The 16,466-nt window shown below is 41.6% G+C and overlaps 2 protein-coding genes across 6 annotated transcripts in view; one reads left to right on the top strand and one right to left on the bottom strand.

The window, feature by feature from the left end:
- The window catches only part of slc4a2b (solute carrier family 4 member 2b), a 48,818-nt gene extending 47,788 nt beyond the window's left edge, over positions 1-1,030 (bottom strand). The window contains exon 1 of one of the 4 annotated variants that reach the window (XM_046054218.1): positions 976-1,030. The gene's annotated coding sequence lies outside the window, so the exon portion shown is untranslated. Of the gene's footprint in view, positions 1-700; positions 796-957 lie in introns of those variants that run through there. The other 3 variants (XM_046053982.1, XM_046054061.1, XM_046054136.1) reach the window with 3 other exon arrangements.
- si:ch73-173p19.1 lies at positions 551-16,464 on the top strand. Of its 2 annotated transcripts, none has more exons than XM_046054476.1 (17): positions 551-674; positions 7,972-8,078; positions 8,204-8,343; positions 8,871-9,031; positions 9,125-9,283; positions 9,384-9,834; positions 10,664-10,765; positions 11,485-11,575; positions 12,255-12,478; positions 12,580-12,822; positions 12,951-13,049; positions 13,272-13,465; positions 13,564-13,738; positions 13,819-13,975; positions 14,105-14,258; positions 14,430-14,541; positions 14,661-16,464. In XM_046054476.1, exons 2-17 carry the CDS (start codon positions 8,005-8,007, stop codon positions 14,834-14,836), a joined length of 2,712 nt encoding a protein of 903 aa, XP_045910432.1. In that variant the 5' UTR covers positions 551-674; positions 7,972-8,004; the 3' UTR covers positions 14,837-16,464. The 2 variants fall into 2 exon arrangements, with proteins under 2 accessions (XP_045910432.1, XP_045910362.1); XM_046054406.1 differs by lacking the exon at positions 551-674 and adding an exon at positions 6,767-6,924.
- Positions 16,465-16,466: the final 2 nt, after the last annotated feature.

Raw genomic sequence — 16,466 nt, 5'->3', positions numbered from 1 at the left:
AAAACTCAGATATAGGTCAAAAGGATGAAACCTGGGGGTTCTTGTCGGGAGTCCATGGGTTATATAAAATAAGTTCTGAAACAATTAGTCCATTCATCAATTACGGGTAGTTAACTTAATTAATTGACATAAATTGTTATTAAGCTAAAAATAGTAAGCAATACTGCTTCTCAAAAGTGAGGATTTGCTATTTGTCTCTGATTTATATCATTGTAAATTGAATATTATTGGGTTTTGGACTGTTGGTTGAATAAAACAAGCAATCTGAAGTTGCCTTGACCTTCAGGCATCATTAAGAAAACAGTTTTACTGTTAATGAAAACTGTTGCAATCCTATTGTCACTATCCATACACTTCATATTTATATTAAAACTTTCCACTGACGGGTCTTTCAAATTAGAGAAACAAGACACGCCATGCTGCTGTTGCTCCACTAAGCAATGAATGAATGAATGAATGAATGAATGAATGAATGAATCTTCTGCCTTATTCAGTTATTTGAAAAGAAACAAAACACAAGGACTCGTCTCAGCCAACTCCTCACTAAGCTCATGAACATATTTTTCACACTGAGGCTGCTGTCAGGAGGAGTGACCGCTAGGGATGAGGAACTCCTCTGACATGATCGTTTACTTCCCTCCAGTCAGTGAAGACGTTTAAACCACAACACAACTGTAAGTCCGGGCACATTTACACACACCTTTGTTACGTGCTTAACACGCCGGGCAACAAAGCGAAGTGGTCCACCGGCAGTAGCGGACACTTCCAGTGCATGTGTGGCAGTAACGTTAACTGGCTGTCAATGCCGCCTCTCTTCACGGGAAAAATGAGTCAACGGTAAAGACCGGTTCATGACTTTGGAGATAACGGTAGTTCAAACCACAAAAAACTCGTTTTCATAAAGCGAAATCTTTGTGAAGCTTACAACCACACACATACTGGGTCTTGTTTACTCACCGGGTACCTGGCGCTCACCTCAAACTCTCTCTGAATCACTCGCTCAACCGGTGGCAAATTGCTAAAATAAAAAACACTTTCACTTCCGGTAGATCACTCAAATTAATAGCCTTCGCGAAGAGCATAGGCAATCGCGTGCATTTACCACGGCAGGGAAAAAATAGAGTATTATACTTGTGGATGAGCTCGTAATAAAAACAATATACTAAAACATCACATTGCAGCATGATACAAGAATTTACTTTTTTCAAATGCTGTCGAATGCCTTTATTTTGAAGCCAACACAAATTCACTTCCTGTTTTAACCTTTAATTTCTGGCAGCTTGTCGTCATTTTCTCCAGACAGAACTTGCTGCGCCTGCGTGGATGATTCATGTGTCTGTGGCCTGAGGGAGGGCGTCGTTCCGTTATGATGCTCATGACCTCCAACAATAGAAAAACATTAAATATCAACTAAAGGTTTTCAGGTTCTGAAAACGCGATCATGCATACATTGAAATGCATAATGAGGATTCATTTACAGTAGCAAGTAGGTATTAAAATGTGGGACATATCCCATCATCTGCATCATCATCAAACAAATTAAATCTAAGTTAAATGAAAATGGTCAATAATTTATTAACAAAGCATCCAAAAACAACACATTTAGCACCTGCCATGAAGCTTTTTTTTGTATTACATGATCTTCAGGTGGATGTTGCTCAATTGTTGTTGTTAAAAATGAATAAACTTTCCATTGCATTTACTAACTCCTGTTTTTAAAGTCAAGAACGAGTTTTAACAATTATTAATAGTCTCATTACTGCTCTTTTACCAATTATGAGCTAACCAAAGCAGTCAACTGCAGGAGCTTCCTAGTAAAGTTTCAGCTTGTATCAGCTGCTTTGTGGAAATTGGAAGCCTTAGGTAGGGCCTGCCACATTACCTGGCTTGGGCCTATGTCTTGAACCTCATGTGAGCAGCAGATGCTGATGTTAGCTGGCACTGGACTATCATTTATTTATTTATTATGTTATGTAAAATATAAGAAATGTTTCTTAAATGCAAATTGTCTTGTAAAAATCTGTAGGCATGAAACTCAGTGTCCAAATCCAGTTTAAAGACATTTTTTCCAGTGTTGTGGTTATATGGCGCAACAAATTTTCCCAATGTTCTATTGTTCAGTTTTTCCCCTGTTCCTTGTTGACAGAAGTGGCACCCGGTGTTGTCTTCTGCCACTACAGCCCATCTGCTTCATGGTTCAACATGTTGTGCATTCAGGGCATATAAAAAGATTCAGAGATGCTCATCTGCATTCCTCAGTTGTAACGAGTAGTTGTTTGAGTTACTGCCTTTCCATCAGCTCGCACCGGTCTGGCCATTCTCTGACATCAAGAAGGCGTTTAACAGAAGTGCCGCTCACTTGATATTTTCTCTTTTTCGGACATTTCTCTGTAAACCATGCCTCATAGAAAGTCACTTGAATCACCTGTCTCCCTCATTCTGGTGCTTGGTTTGAACATCAGCAGGTCGTCTTAACCATGTATTCATGCTTAAATGCATTGTGTTTCATGGCTGAAGTGGTGGTCTAGCCCTTGTTCGCTGTTCCTGCCTGCTGCTAATGATCTCTGTCTGTTTTTGTTTGCCTTCTTGCTCCCTCTTTGGATTTATTTGGACAGCCTTTGCTGACTGACTGTTGCCGAGCCTGTTTTTCCACAAAGACCATGAGGGAAACTGCCTTTTTACCTTATCTGCTCTCCTTCAGTGTCCTGCGTTTTGTTCCCACAACGTGGATCAAAACTGACACACATAGGCCTAAATGGCTACACACTCTCAAGGTACAAGATTTAGGGTTGAATAACAAGATTAAGTTGTAGTTCTCTTAATGCTACTCACAAAAAAAAAAGTTTTATACAGTAGAGGGGGAAATCAATAAGTCATAGTGCTGAGGATGAATTAAGGAGTCTAACAGCCTGAGGGAAAAAGCTAGTGGTATGACAGCTGATATTTCCAGATGGCAGCAGGGTGAACAGGCTGTGGGTAGTCTCCTTTAGTATCCTTTCAGCTCTGCATAGGCACCTTGTAACACCCCCAATCTAGTTCCCAATTGACCAGTGTATAAACTGGGCAACAATAAAACACTGTACAAATTATAGCCTCCAAGTTTATTTATATAAAATGGACATGCAAAGGGTTAAAACCAGACTGAGTTTAAGATAGTTAAAGAGTTCAAATGGGGGAAACTGTTAGTTAAACGGAAGTGCAGTTCGTCGTAGCTGGGTGTGCTCAACTTCATCTTCCTGTGTGGGCGAAGCCAATCACAACAGGAACGGGTCCGCTGTTGGTCACAGGCTGGTCGGTTGTAGCCTCACTGCTTGGGCCTCTGGTAACTCTACTAAGTAGCAGTGGCTCTACACTGGCAGCACCCCAGACCACGACCCAGCCGTGTACCACACTCACTCAAGAATCAGCAGCCTCAGCACACCCGCACACTGGAGACAAACAGAAGACTCAACAACATCAATTTATAAACCATCCCATACAGACACTACCACCAGCTCACATAACAAAAGCTACCCCCAGGGAAGAAGAGAGTCAAAATCACTCTGTACCTGCACACAGGAGACAAACAGAAGACTCTTGAGCCTAGTGTGTGGCTGGTTAAATAGTTTGCTGATGGATGTCATGCCCAAGCACACCTGTCTGCCATTAGTCCATACCCATGCAATCAACCCAAGTGCAAAACCACACCCACCAAATGCACACTCACTCTAAGTGCTCACCCCTCACACTACCACTGCACTCAAAATTGGCTGATACAGGTCTACCCCGTTACAACCTTATCTCACTCATATCACTGATGCTTGGGAGATGGGTACCACTGATCTTCTCAGCGGTTTTATTCACCCGCTGCAGAGCCCTCCGGTCCTGGGCCGTGCACCTCCTATGCCACTTGGTGATGTTTCCAGTCAGGATGCTTCCTATTGCTCTTCTGTAAAAGCTGACAAGAACTTGGACATTTGTTAATGTCTTATGTTTCCTCAAGTTTTACAGCTGCTTTCGTTACCAGATTGGAGATGTGAGATGACCATGTCAGGTTACGCTGATTCCCAGGAACCCTGAACTGTTCACCTGCTCCACCTCAGCTCATCTGATGTAGAGTGTTGTGTGTGTCTTTGCCTCATTAGCAAATACATTTTTTAATTCCATTAATTTGGTTGAAATATACGAACAATTAAAACAGCAAGCTTCTTAATTTCACACCTTCATTTAAAAAAAGTAGTTTTAATTTATATGCTTATAGTGTGAGTATTTTGTAACATCTACTGTAGGGGAGAGTGGGGTGATTTGAGCATGTGGAGAAGTTGAGCCACCCCTTGTTTCTTGGCAGCCATAGACAAAACTGGTCATGTGACCACACATTTTTGAAGGGTAATCCATTTACCTCACCCTGTGATGGAGAGAGGCCCATGGAATAAGTGATAAGCAAATTTAAGAATCTAAACTGCTGGATGACACAAGTTTGTTAAAATGGCAGCGATGGGCTAATTTGAGCCAAAAGACCTGGGGGAAGTTGAGCCAGATATCTTCTGTAATTTTACATTGCATTCTTATGCATCATCAAAATGATGTGACATTATGTATTTTAGACCAGAAACCATCATGTCATGCTTCTATAAATGTAAGACAGACATGCTTCAACTCCTATTGTGGGTTTGGACAGAGTAGTGGGACAGGTACAGAATGGGAAGTCCATTCATCAGGTGGCACAAAACATGACGATCAACAGGATGACTTTAGTGATACATTGATATGAAACAACTAGGAGACATAGCTGCAATGTTTTACTATCTAAGTGCAATTGAATGTATATGGCTCAATTTACCCCTCATATGGGGCAAGTTGAGCCAAGAGTCAACATTTTTTTGGAAAGCCATATTTTGAAAACAGTTTATTTTAGATCTAAATTGATTATTCCCAGGGATGCACCACATCCTGAAATATATGTACATATTTTAGTTGGAGACATTACTGTCATGTCCTCACTTTAAAAACACATCAAAGAAATAACTGGCTCAACTCACCTCGCTCGCCACAGGAAACATTGACAGAATAAAACTGGTCTGTCAGAATATGCTGTTAGTCAAGTATGTGGTTTATTTACTTGTTCAGATAGGACTACTTGTCTTATTCTATTGTGAAGCCGACCAATTGTACTCTGTTCAGTAGCAAACGTTATCTCACTATAATTACTTTTTTTTATCACACATTTATCACTAACAGTATCGCAGACAATCCCTGTAGTGCCTTTTATGATCTGGTGTTGAAAAAGGCTCATTCAAAGGCAACTAACTAAACTATTCTCTAGTTAGATTCCCACATGCATATTTTCTCCAAAATATTTTAACTAACTTTTTAAAGTCATATTTAGAATCATAATAATGCCACTCGGGAAGAAGCTATCATTTCATCATGGTTTGTATCTTTCTTCAGTTTCTCATATATTATCGAGGCCAGTGGTTCTCAAACCTTTTCACATGAAGGACCCCTAAACTAATAAAAATTAGACCGCGGACCCCCATCTGATAATATTTTGGCTTTTACAAGTTTTATTCCAGAAAGTGTATGAAACCCATGACCCAAGTCACACATTCTCTCACTGTGTTACTTCTGGATAGAATTATGACAATAATCTATTAATATAAGTATAGTGAAAATAAATTATTCCCCTTTTTTTCTGGGGTCCCCCTGGAGCCCCCTCAAGGGCCCCTGGGGGTCCCCAGACCCCAGTGAGAACCACTGATCTAGGTCTACTCTGTCTACCTTATTTTTCAGGTGTATGTAGAACAGTGGTGAACAGTAACCAAGTAAATTAACTCAAGTACCGGTTAGAGGTATTTGTACTTTTTCTACTACAGTGTAGTTGTGAGTTACTTTACAAAGTAAGAATTTTACATACAAAACATATGAAGAGTTATGATGACATATGATGTTTCCAACATGTCAAGTACAGCTGGTACATTCCTTGATGTTCATCATTTTTCATGTAAAAACATTTCATTGGTGCAGCTTCACAAATGAAGTGAAGATAATAGTTACATAGTTAAACCTCAACCAACTATAACAGTAAAATCCTGCTTTTACATTAATTCATAAATAATAACAATCTCATGATATAACAGTATAACAGTCACAACTGGGGACATTTTTCATTCTGCATTTACTTTAATTACTTTAAGTACATTTTCCTGTTACTAAAGCAACATTTTTAATGCAGTACTTTTACTTGTAACAGAGTATTTTGACAGTGAGATAACTTTTACTTAAGGAAAGGATCTGAATACTTCATCCACTACAGATGTAGAATGACAATGTTGTCTGGGCCAACACATTTCTATGCAGCAAGGTCACACCAATATGAACAGAGTGACCCCTACTGGTGGCTTGCTGCTACTGAACCCAGGAGTTGCACCTGTTATATATAATAATTTTCCCACACATCTTTTCTTTCTTTCTATCTTTCTTTATATATACTATATATGTGGTTTAATGTTGCGATAATCTATCTTAGCCGCTGTCTTGGGGTGCTCATTTTATTTTCACTTACCTGTCAGGCAGTATTTATTACTAAACTAAACAAATTCAATCTTTCCAGATGACATGGACATGTTTAGTCAGACATGATAAAGGTTATCGTTAGGGCGGCTGTTTTGGTTTGGGTCTGTCAATCATTGAGAGGTAGCTTGTGTTTGTTCGCCGCTGCCTCAGTGGATAAACCCTCCGGCTCTCCGCAGTGTTGATAGGCCGGTTTCTTGTTGATATTCTGTCAATCAACAGTGGGAGGGGGAGAAGTCAGTGTGGCTAGCATAGCAGTCTGCGCAGCAGACCCAAACCAGGAAGTCTACAAAGTTGCTAATTAACACTAGTTTCAATTTGATTTTCCTGCATTAACGTTGAAACATCGGCATGAGTTCTGATTCTCCTCCGGTAAGCTGCAAATTACCGAGCTGTGTTTGACATGACTCTGTAATGCACACAATTATTAGCTTGCTAGCTGCTTTAGCTTTAGCGTCGCCATCGTTCTCCCTCAGCTAAATGTTAGCCGCTATGCTAACGTTGTTTGTTGACAGTACCACAGTCATAACAACTTACCTAGCGTTAGCTGTAGGTTAGCCTGATATCTGTTTGTACGTTTCACTGAATTAATGCGTTCACCCCATAGACTGTATGGTTCACCCTGACAGACGCCAGACAACTGCTGACAACTTTGTGAACTAACTGTAAACATTAACTCAGAATTGGAGAGTTTAAACGCGAAACCGCAGGTGGGCCCCTGTCAGACAGACAAAGAAAAATAAATGTTCTCACCAGCCGCTGTTTATAGCCCTTATAAAGTATTAGGGACATTGTTATTAACATTTCTACGATTATAACCCAGGTGACTTGATGTTGTCAAACATTAATAAAACAGAGCTAAGTTATAACATAATAGTAACACATTTAAAATGTTGTATTAATGTATAGACAGATGTAAAAGGCTTAATAGATATTGACTTAATATTTTTGCAGCCATGCATCTCAGTTAATGCAACTGTAGCTAGATAGGTTGATAGAGTACTTTATTAATCCCCAAAAGGGACATTTTGCAGTTTTTACAATAATAAACAAAACAAAAGCCAGGTAATATAAAGTAGGAAATAGAATAAAATAAAAGCTGAGAATAGAGCGTGCAAGTAGGAGAATGATCTTTCACTGTAATATATAGTGTTATAGATCCTTGGTACATTGTACTGAAAATTATTAATGTTATATGATAATAAAAATAAAACACCTAGATAATTAATTGATTGATTAATTGGATAGTGGTATTGGCGTCCCCACAAACAGTACATGGCAGATCAAACATCCAACGTCATCATAAAGAATAACTCTGGGTTAGTTCACCTAATTGAAAACTTACGGTAAGGGAAAAATAACCACACAGGTGTTTTGGTCAGTCCTTGTTTACATGCCTTTTTGATACCTGTTTTGCAGACTATTGGGGAGTTATTCCTCATCCTCAGTGAGATGGGTTTCACAGAGGATCAGATCCAGGCAGCTGTACAGGCAGGCCATTTTTCTGTGCCAGATGCAGCCGAGTGGTGAGTTGTCCCAGCCCTTTTCTTAAAATAGTTAACATTCATTAAAGGCTAATAATTTCCCTTAAATTCCTAAAAGACCACTTCTTTCAGTAAATTACTTTTGTGTCCTTCTCTCATGTTGACAGGCTCTTACAAGGTCAGTATCCACGGCACAGGTTGGTCAAGCATTCATCACAGCCAGCTGAGACAGCATTTTCTGCTTTCAACCCACCCAAAGTGACAGCGAGCACCTCAGAGACACATACATCTCCTTCTGACAGCAGAGGTAAGCTGTAAGCTCTAAGACTATGTTTTCTTTTATTGGTGGGGTATGCAATTCTGTAGAAATTCTAACACCTGGACAAATACCATGATATAGAGCAAACAATGACACAGCAAGTAATGTAAACTAACGTTAGCTAACTTGTAGAGAGGACGAGACGATCCCAGAGCCAGCACAGCAGCTCCAGACAGCGATACTCAACTCTCCTGCTACTATAGCTAACATCACAACAGCATGTCTTGGCAAACTAGACAGTTAGCTGAATGTAGTGGGCAGAGCCTCGGCTGATGAAAGCAGACGATTGGCTTTCTAGCGGAAGGGGCGGGATAACCGCCATCTTTGGCATTACAGGCTTTCCGTGTGGGATTGTATTAAGGATTCTTAAAGTGGGGTCTCTATAAAACTCCTCTATAAATCCATCACTTTAATATCCTGTAAATACTTCTTTGTATTCACGTCATGTTTCAATAAGACTGAAAGAAATAGTTTAGTACGCAAAAATAATTTGTTGTTGTTATTTACTTCAACAGTGTCCCCTTCGTTGGTGCTGAGACCATCACAGTCATCAGCCCAGTCCCCAGAACCACTACCAGTCGAGTCCCGCATCAAACAGGACAAGAGTGACTTTGAAGAACAGCAGAGACAGCGTTGTGCTCAGGAGGTCCGAGCAGAGAGAAGACAAAAGAAACAGGTCAGCAGTGCTAAAAAAAAAAAGAAGCCAAGAATCAGATGATAATCTCAGAACAGAAAAGAACATCTTGTCTTATGTGTGTTGCTCTGCCAGGAGCGCGAGTTGGTGTTAAAGCGGATAGCTGAGGATCGGAGGAGCCTGCAGGAGAAGATCCAGACCAGTGCCGCCGCAGAGACGTCTCCACCCAGTGTTCAAGAGCAGAAGCTTGGAGGAAACATTAAGACTAATCTGGATAACAACTGCACCCTCATGGTGAGGCTATGAAGAATTGAAATGTCCGTGTGTGCATGAAGTAGGTGCTGTCAAACAGAACAGAATTGCAGTTATTCAAACCTCGTGTTTTTTGCTGCAGATTCGGCTGCCATCCGGTGAGTCCATGCGTGAGCGCTTCCCAGCTGATGCTCCTCTGCGCAGCGTCGTGGAGCACATCACGGGACGTCACCCCTCCCTACCTTCCTTTTCCCTCCTCCAGGGTTTTCCACGGAAACGCTTTGGGGAGGCAGAGCTTGCTTGTTCACTGCGCTCACTTGGCCTCACGCCCAACGCTTCACTGTGTATTCAGACCACTCCTCCAGAGACACCTCAGGATCCACCGAGTCCCGCAGATCCACCAACAGTGGGACAGAATGAGCCACCTCCAAGTGCTGGGACTCCTCCTGTGCCACATATCCCTGTCCTTGAGCGGGCGGGAGGGCAGGAGCTTGTTCTACCCCCTCCCCTACCCAACCAGCTGTGGGAAGAGGCAGTGAATTATGCAGGGATACCTGGAGGTCCTTCACCGTCTTGGCCATCTCACTTCTGGGGTAAGTATTACATGCTTGGCTGTTATACCTTGCTAATGTTTATTTATCAAATTGTTTGTTGTGAACAGTTATATTACTGTAGTAGCCTATGCAATTTATTTAGAGTTGCAAAGTGGAAGTAGTTTTCCCCAATCTGAATTCCCATTTAAAATGTTTTTTTAATGTTATTCAACATGCGAACATTGGAGTCTACTGGATGATGTTACAATCCTATAGGTTTATGTCATGACCAGTTTTAATTATTTCATCTTTAGTTCTAATACGTCGTGTTTTCACGCTCCGACTACCTCAAATACTTTGAGACCCATGAGCCTCAGCTGCTGTTACCAGGGAGGAGAAGAGGCCAGTCAGAGGCATGAACCAGAACACTTCGTTGTTGCAATTGGCAACATAACACAGCACCGTAGTTGCTGAATTAATTCAAAATTGATCCAGAATCAGAAAGTGAAGTCATTTGAGGTGCAGATTGTGTTTTCAGTATAACCTTTGGCTTCCATTCGCCGTTAGCGGCACAGCTTACAGAATTTTAAGCTCAGTGATTGGACGTTGCCGAAATGCACACTGGGAGTTATAGTTAACTTCTCACCATAGGTTTTTATATTTTAGTTTAGTTTACTTTACCACATATTTCTTTAAGCAACTTATAATTCAACCGGTGAGAGATCACCTCTCATTGTCTTTGCAGAAAATTAGTGGGATTTTTACTTCTGAAATAGCTCCTCCCACTTTGCAACTGTATAGGCTCTGTTGTTTCAACAAACCACTATGTTGAACATTATTCAAAAGAGCTGTTTAGTCATTAGATGACATTCCTGGTGCTTTTCAACAGGGCGGGGAAATAGGTTGGTACCTGGCGATGCCGAGGGAGCTGCTGACATAGAGGTTGATGAGGAACAAGAAGGAGAGGAAGAACCACCTCATATGCTTAACGGTACTGCTCTGTGTGTCTGGGGTTGTTGCAGACACCTCATCCCTCCCTTGACCTACATTTTACTTGCTTTCACCCCTCTCTCCTCCACTTTTCCACTGTGTCTCCATTAGTCATCCATGTAGAACTTTTTGTTCTTCTGTGCCAGAAACAGATGTTCAGCTGTTTGGCGTAACTTTCATTCAGTATCTTACTGTATGTTGCATAAGTTTCCTAGTTTACAGAACATACTGCCCTAGTAAATGTGTCTGTACGAAAGATTTGGATTAGGAAATGCGTAGGTGAATGCCCTATTTCTGTCAAACGTGAATTGCACAGGGTCAGAACTGCTGAGCCCCGCCAGTGAGAACTGAAGTTCTTACAGCCACACAACCAATCGTATTTAGTCTTTCAGAGCATGTGGTTGTGGTATATCATATTATTCTGAATGTGTGCCAGACTAGAGAGTGAACAGAGCTCAATACCAGTAGAAGCTAGAAGAGAATCAAAGACCCAGAAGAAAAGATGTTGATAAGAGGTGTGACAAAAGTTTTTATTTCACTGTAAAGACAGTAGGACTAGATAAATGCTCAAGAATGGAGGGGTGTTATATTAACAGGACTGCAACTTACACTGTATATAAATATAGGCTGGTTTTGGTTGTCAGTGACTGCTTTGATTTTCGTAGTAATATTAGAATATATCCTTATGGATTACAATTGTGACTTGTGTAATTTTCACAGGAATGCCAAGGCTGCCTTTCTTTCCGGAGAATAGGTTCCGTGGAGAATGTGAGCCCAGGCACCATTGGCCAGAGCAAGGCAACCGACTCAGGTGGGTGTCTAGACAGACTGGCTCTAATACAATGTGAGAACTGTATGATGATACAACTTTATATATCACAGTTGCAGTATTTTCCACTGGACTTTTCTACAGGGTTTTACAGCTAGTTATAATGAATCATTCTGAAGGTGGGCAGGGCAGACTTTCACTATGGTTTAAAGTTACATTCTATTATATTATAAATGGAGCTGAAATCAATTAATCATTTACGACAGAAAATTATATGCATTTTTCAAGCAAAAATGCTAAACATTTGCTTATTCCAGCTTCTGAAATGTGAGGATCTGCTGGTTTTCTCAGTTTTATACAATTGTAAATTGAATATTTTTGGGGGTTTGTCTGCTGTAAATAGAAAACAATCACTCTGAGAAACTGCGTTGGGCGTTTTTTGTTGCAATAACGTATCGAATTATATTGTTATCCCAATTAATGCAATTAATACTCAGTACCAGGAGTGACCAGCTTAATTAAGATTTATTGTTATAAATCTAACTATTTATGCAGGGGGGGTTGGCTGAGTTTAAATGTTCTCTTCCAGCAGTTAGTCATTATTAAACTGGCAGGCAGGGAAGGCTTATTGATTGCATTCTTGAAGCAACCACGAAGTATTTCACATTTACATGAAAAGTACAGTATGGCTGTAAAGGACACTTGTGTTTGTGTTTTTCAGGGAGGCTCCAGAAGAGCACCTAGCAGAGCCTGAGGATGCGGGAGGCCGGGTGGCGCCTGGTGCTGCAGGACTGGCAGCAGTGGAGCGTCTTCAAAGAGCTGCACAGCAAGAAGACCCCCGTGCCTCCCAGGGACAACCATCACCCCCTAAAAGACCCTTCAGGGCACCCAGCGTGCCGTCCCTATGTGCCTTGGCCACCCGCGCAACTGTCCACCTTATGACTGGTAAGAGACCGTGTAGAATATAAAGAAGACTCGCTGATGATGTCTCATTGCTTTGTTTACTCACTGCAGCCATTCTTGGCCCCATGTCTCTACTCTCTTAGCTCCCAGCATGCAGTACAGCAGCAGTCTGGCGTGCCTCACCCCGGAGCTTGCAGAGCTTCTGCTCAACCACATGTCCCGTGAGAGGCTCCTACGTCCACGCACGCTGGAGCTCTTCTTCGGCTGTCCATTGCAAAAGTTTGTCCTAAACTGCTACCCTTACTCCACCAATGAGCTCCTGCGGCAGTTACGGGCCTTCACAGCGCTGAAGCATCTGAGTCTGGTCAACTCACCGCTCATCACTGGTATAGGATTTTATTCCAGGATGAAGTTTCTAGGCTTTTCCCACTTTTTTTCTCTTGTTTACTTCTGCAGCATGTTTGGATAACATCTGTGGTATTTCATTTTAATCTCCTGAACTTGTTTTGTCTAGACTCTGGGCTGTCAATCCTTTCCAGCCTGGTCAAACTCCAGTACCTCAACCTGGCCTCCTGTAGCAAACTGACCGACTCCTGTCTGCAGCATATCACAGGTTAGGCTGTCTACAAACCGTCTTGCAAACAAGGCTCAGGCTGTTACTGGGGGGCAGGGATAACAGGTATTATATATTATGTAACACCACTTTATAGGCAATTACGTGCAAGAACGCCAGATGCCAACATAAGCCGCTCTGTGTTAAGTACTTGTTTTTAGTTTTCAATGGGTTTTAAAGATTTTTGTAACGTATTATTTCCCTTCTATCTGTGTCCACAAGGTTTAAAGAGCCTATGTTTCCTGTCTCTGGACCACACCAAAGTAACCGATGCTGGGATGGTGCTGTATCTCAATTCAGCTCCATCATGCCTCTCTCAGCTCAGCCTGAACCAGACGGCGGTGACTGAAGCCACACTGGTAGTCTTGCCCACCTGTGTGCCACAATTGCGGCTCCTCAGCATCAAGCAGACTAAGGTACTTCAGCACTACTGGCACATCTGGCATGTTTTTAACAATTTAGCATTTTGTTATTTTCTCCTGACTTTCTCTTCGTCTTGATGTTGCTCTGCCAGGTCAGAGATGTGTCAGCTTTGGCAGAGCTGTCCAACCTGCAGACTCTAAACCTGGATGGCACAGGTGTGACAGAAAACTCTCTTGAGCACCTCGCCACCCACCCTGCCCTGTCTTCCCTCAGTTTGGCGGGAATCCCTGTAGCGGATGGCAATCAAGCCCTGCAGATCATCTCAGGTTTGTGGAATGCTCAAAAGTGAGCAGACATCAAACATAATGGTCCAAACTCTTTAGAGCGGTTTCTACTTTCCTTCCAGGTCTGAAGTTGACTCAGCTGACCCTCCCTGGACGCCACTGTGTGACAGACAGTGGGTTGACATTTCTCTCCAGACTGTCTCTGCTCTTTGAGCTGGACCTGACCGACTACACACAAGTCACAGATGAGGGAGTCAGCCAGCTCTCCACCATGGCCAGGTCAGTGCCATACTGTGTTATACATACAGTTTTTTTGTACTGTACAATACATACAGGTCTTAATAACAGTTGTTTCTGTATGATTAAAACTGGGATATTGACTGGAGCATTGTGTGTACTCTTGTGTAGGTTGAAGAAGCTGTCACTTAGCAACACTCAGGTGACAGATGCTGGGCTTCCCTCTCTGCGCAGCCTGCAGGAGCTGCAGGAGCTCTGTTTGGACCGAACAGCTGTCACCAGCGGAGGAGTGGCCGAACTCATCACCTGTTTGCCGCACCTGCAGGTGATTTTAGTGGTGACATTTGTGTATTTGTTCATCTGTCAGTTGCCTAGCACAAGCTTATTTTCAGATTTGGTAGAGTAAAAAATGCAAACCTCCGCCTGTGTTGTTGATAAAGGTTTAAAGGATATTTTGCTGATGTTAACACCCCTCCCCTCCCTCGTGTGTTTTTAGGTGTTGGGGTTAGCCAGCACTCAGGTGGGAGACACAGTAGTGAGGAGAGGTCTGATCCGCTGCAATCAGCTCATTAAGCTTAATCTCAGCCGCACACGGATCACAGACCATGGTACGGTCAAACTATAAAATCACTGCCCATTTCTTCATCTTACTCGACCATAACTGACAAATGTAATCTTCTCTTGCTTGGGTGAACAATCTCTATGCATTTTTACATGTTTTCCTCAGGTCTAAAGTTCATGAAAAACATGCATCTGGCTCAGGTGAATATGGATGGCACCGGCGTGACTCTGATGGGTATTGCGAGCCTCCTGTCTTTCACCAACATCAGCAGCATTCGCGCCAGTAACACTCGCACCATTCCCCCCGATGAAGTCTCAGATGAGGAGTGGGAAGCCCAGTGAGCCTTCATACCTTCGGTTGGTCCACACATACTGTACCTGAGTGCGACTCTGACTGCCGTGGCACCCTTTTAACCCCTGAAACATGCTGTCGTCAGGATACTCCAAAAAACGGCATAACTGAAACACTTCTCCTATTTGCACAGTTTCAACTGCAGCTAGTGCAGCCACTAATCTGTCAATCATGCACGCTACTAAGTTGAAACCTTAAACGGGAGCCTTGTGTTTAAAAACTTGGCCATTGATAACGTTTACGTATATGTAATCAATCTATATTTACTTGCATACACTGCAGCCCTTTTGTCTCCAACAGACAAACGCTACAGATTTAAAGCTTTATGTGCAGCCTTATAGGTTGAAGATATCGGTGTTTCTCCTGGTTGGCACTTTTTGAGCCGACTGGCAGGAGCATGTTAAATGTTGGAAATGTAACATGACACAGCGTGTATTTACAGACTGTAATGACTAACAGACGGATATATGTAGAAATTAAATGAAAACCTGAGAAGTGTCATTTCAAGGAAATCTGGTTGACATTTTATTGGAGGATATGAAAGCAGATGGTTTAAAACGGACATTGAATCTTGAGCTGTATTCATGTCATGTTGGACTTATTAGCAGAATTAATTGAGTTCACGTCAACCTCCTGATGGTTATTAGAATTATGTTTTTCTTTCTTAGGCTGAATATTTGGCACTGTTGATGGTAGCATTTATACATGCAGCAAACACTACTGTAGATATCAGCTGTTCCAACATGATAAAAATAGTCATTTCTGCTAAGGACACAATGTCAGCTCCTGTTAGTTTATGATTGGCTTTAAACCCATAAAAATTAAACGAATGCACTTGTTGCTTCTGTATGGCAGGGTATTGTTGCCACCCTGACAAAATTGTCATAACATTTAATTGAGCAATTTCTCAGTTATTACTACAGTGTGTTTAGATCCATTGATGATGAGGACCTGGGTATGCATGGAGATATATAAATATTTCTTGTTTTGTTATAAACACACCAGTTTGTCAAAACAAGAAGTGTTTGCTAATCAGACAAGTCAGTACATGACATGAAACGTTTAATGAGAAGTTATCATAATGGGGGGGGAAAAAAATTGAGCTAACATTGAAAATGTGGTATGTTTGTTGCATACTGCTGCATTATCAGTATTCCGGTTTGACATGAACACTTTACTGTTGAGCTGAGAGCTCATAATGAAGGTTTTCTAACTTGTGATGTCACCTGTATACTAATTTACAGCAAACCACAAGTCACCAAAAAAAGAAGCTTTTTAAATGCATCTTAGAGATGCACTGGATTCAGTTTTTTTTTTTGGTCACTAGTTATGCCAAGAAATGCCAATATAATATCTTTTGGACAGCCCAGTTTCTTCGTTACATGGAGGAGAGGGTGAGCAGGATACATACAGTGTAGTGGCTGTAATAAGAGGTAGGATCTATGCAGCCATGGGGCACAGAACCCAGAATCCAAAGCGAGTTCATTAATCACTTCAAGTTTTGTCCTCTTGTTTACAGAGATGTAAAATAGTTTATTTTCCCTAACAGCTTTTGATTTTTGGATATGAGCGTTGTATTCATCAAATTTAACATGAATAAAAGTCTTCTCAATCTAAATG

Source organism: Micropterus dolomieu, linkage group LG01, assembly GCF_021292245.1.
Source record: "Micropterus dolomieu isolate WLL.071019.BEF.003 ecotype Adirondacks linkage group LG01, ASM2129224v1, whole genome shotgun sequence".
NCBI lineage: Eukaryota > Metazoa > Chordata > Actinopteri > Centrarchiformes > Centrarchidae > Micropterus > Micropterus dolomieu.
Note: the sequence above shows the minus strand (reverse complement) of the source record. Positions and strands in the feature narration are given on the sequence as shown.

Coding starts and splice junctions, on each gene's coding strand:
- si:ch73-173p19.1 (XM_046054406.1), top strand. CDS start 6,904: ATGAGTTCTGATTCTCCTCCG. Junction 8,344..8,870: donor ATCTCCTTCTGACAGCAGAG/GTAAGCTGTAAG, acceptor TTACTTCAACAG/TGTCCCCTTCGTTGGTGCTG. Junction 9,835..10,663: donor TTGGCCATCTCACTTCTGGG/GTAAGTATTACA, acceptor GCTTTTCAACAG/GGCGGGGAAATAGGTTGGTA.